At 40.5% G+C, this 1,832-nt stretch overlaps 1 protein-coding gene across 1 annotated transcript; it reads right to left on the bottom strand.

Moving 5' to 3' along the window:
• Nucleotides 1–26: 26 nt before the first annotated feature.
• On the bottom strand, nucleotides 27–1,618 carry LOC113239448. The gene is made up of 2 exons (XM_026476501.1): nucleotides 1,039–1,618; nucleotides 27–879 (listed from the first exon to the last, which is right to left on the bottom strand). Exons 1-2 carry the CDS (start codon nucleotides 1,595–1,597, stop codon nucleotides 350–352), a joined length of 1,089 nt encoding a protein of 362 aa, XP_026332286.1. The 5' UTR covers nucleotides 1,598–1,618; the 3' UTR covers nucleotides 27–349.
• Nucleotides 1,619–1,832: the final 214 nt, after the last annotated feature.

Below are 1,832 nucleotides of genomic sequence, written 5' to 3' on the forward strand. Positions count from 1 at the left end.
TCTTCTTTATTAGTGGCTTGTTTTGTGACTTTCACAATTCCGCCAATGTCACGTCGTAGGTAGCCTCTACACGGGAGGAGTGGATTTGTTTTCAAATATAATTTTGATCCTTACTGCTGTCTGTGAGACTCGAAGCGGGTTTATCTAAAATAAAGCACACAGTTGCAACATCACAGGACAACACAAAGCATAGCCTAATAAAACAGGGTTGTTAATAAAAGTTATAGGTATATTAATGATGAGTTAATGCAAGCAGTGTAGTTTTAGATAGGGGTTATATAAGAAATTAAAAGTAAATAAATAATTAGATAGAATACAAAAAGGGAAAAAACAGAAAAAGGTAAACATTTTACAATTTTAATTGGTTAATTGCCAAAAATTTTTTTAAAATTTTAAAAGGGGAGGGCTTGGACATCTCGAGGATGCACTTTATGTTGGTTGGACGAGGGACATCTTGAGGGAGTAAATCGTAAAGAGAAATGTTCAGCTTAGGGCAGTTAAAAAGAACATGATCTGTGGTGCCATCCTCAACGCCACACTCACACAGAGAGGTATCCCTTATCCTAATTTTAGCAAGATGGACGGGTGTGCATGCATGCCCAAGCCTTAGGCGACAGATGATGGATACGGCCTGTTTACTGAACAGTTTTTGTTTAAAAAACCAGGGTTTGTTTGGGATACATTTTTGAATCTCGTAGTAGTATTTACCTGCCCGATTTCTGGTGTTTTGCCAATCGACCTGCCATGATCTCAGTAGATGATCATGCGCCAGGGTGAGAAGATCATGGTGGTACACTTTGTCATAAGTTGGGGAGCCACTGGTAATGGCCTGTTTAGCACATAAGTCTGCAGTCTCGTTACCGGGAATACCGCAGTGCCCTGGGATCCATGCCAGGATAATGTTAAGTAGTTTAAGTTGGCATCGGTACAATACTTCTCGGATTTTCAAAATAATGGGGAACTTGTTTTTGAGGCGGAACGGATTAGATAATATTGCCTGGAGGGAACTTTGAGAGTCACTAAAAATAATGGTTTTACCTAAATTATGGGATTCAGCAAACTGGATTGCCTCAAGGAGAGAGACCGCTTCTCCGGTAAACACAGAGGTTAGCGGTGGGAGTTTGTAGTTAAGGAGTACTTTGTAGGCAGGTATCCATACGGCTGATCCTACAGCACCACCTTCCTGCAATTTAGAGGCATCCGTGTAAATCGGAAGCCAGCCTTCGTATTTGGTAGCTAATTTTTCTTTTAACAGTTTAGATGCGTGAGGAGAATCTTTGTTAATGCCAAAATTGAGGATGATCTCTGGTTTAAATGTTAGTGATTTAAAATTATTGTTAAATATTGGGAGTCGAGTGAACTGCTCTATGGGCAGGGAAGGTTTCCAGAATTTGTTAAAACTATGGAGCACACACGGCGTTTTATAATTAGCAGATTCCCTCGTCGCCTGCGACAACATCTGTAACCGTTCCAGAAGAGGGTGAGAAGCATGTTGCACTGCTTTAATAAAAAATCGATCACTAAGGAATTGCCTACGAAGGTAAAGGGGAGGATCCACGCATTCGATTTGGAGTCCATTAATCGGGGATGATTTCATAGCGCCCAAAATTATGCGAAGACATTTAGATTGTATTTTAACTATTTTATCCAGAGGTAATTTGTTACATGGATCCAAAAGGAAGGAGCCGTAATCCAAATGGCTACGGACTATTGCGTTATATAGCAGTTTTTGGGTAAAAGGATGTGCACCCCACCAAATACCCGCGAGGGTACGGAGAATGTTAACACCTTTCTCACATTTACCGCTGATGTAGTTAAAGTGTTGAATCCCA

This window comes from Hyposmocoma kahamanoa, unplaced genomic scaffold (assembly GCF_003589595.1).
Source record: "Hyposmocoma kahamanoa isolate Upper Pololo Valley unplaced genomic scaffold, ASM358959v1 100021, whole genome shotgun sequence".
Classification (NCBI taxonomy): Eukaryota; Metazoa; Arthropoda; class Insecta; order Lepidoptera; family Cosmopterigidae; genus Hyposmocoma; species Hyposmocoma kahamanoa.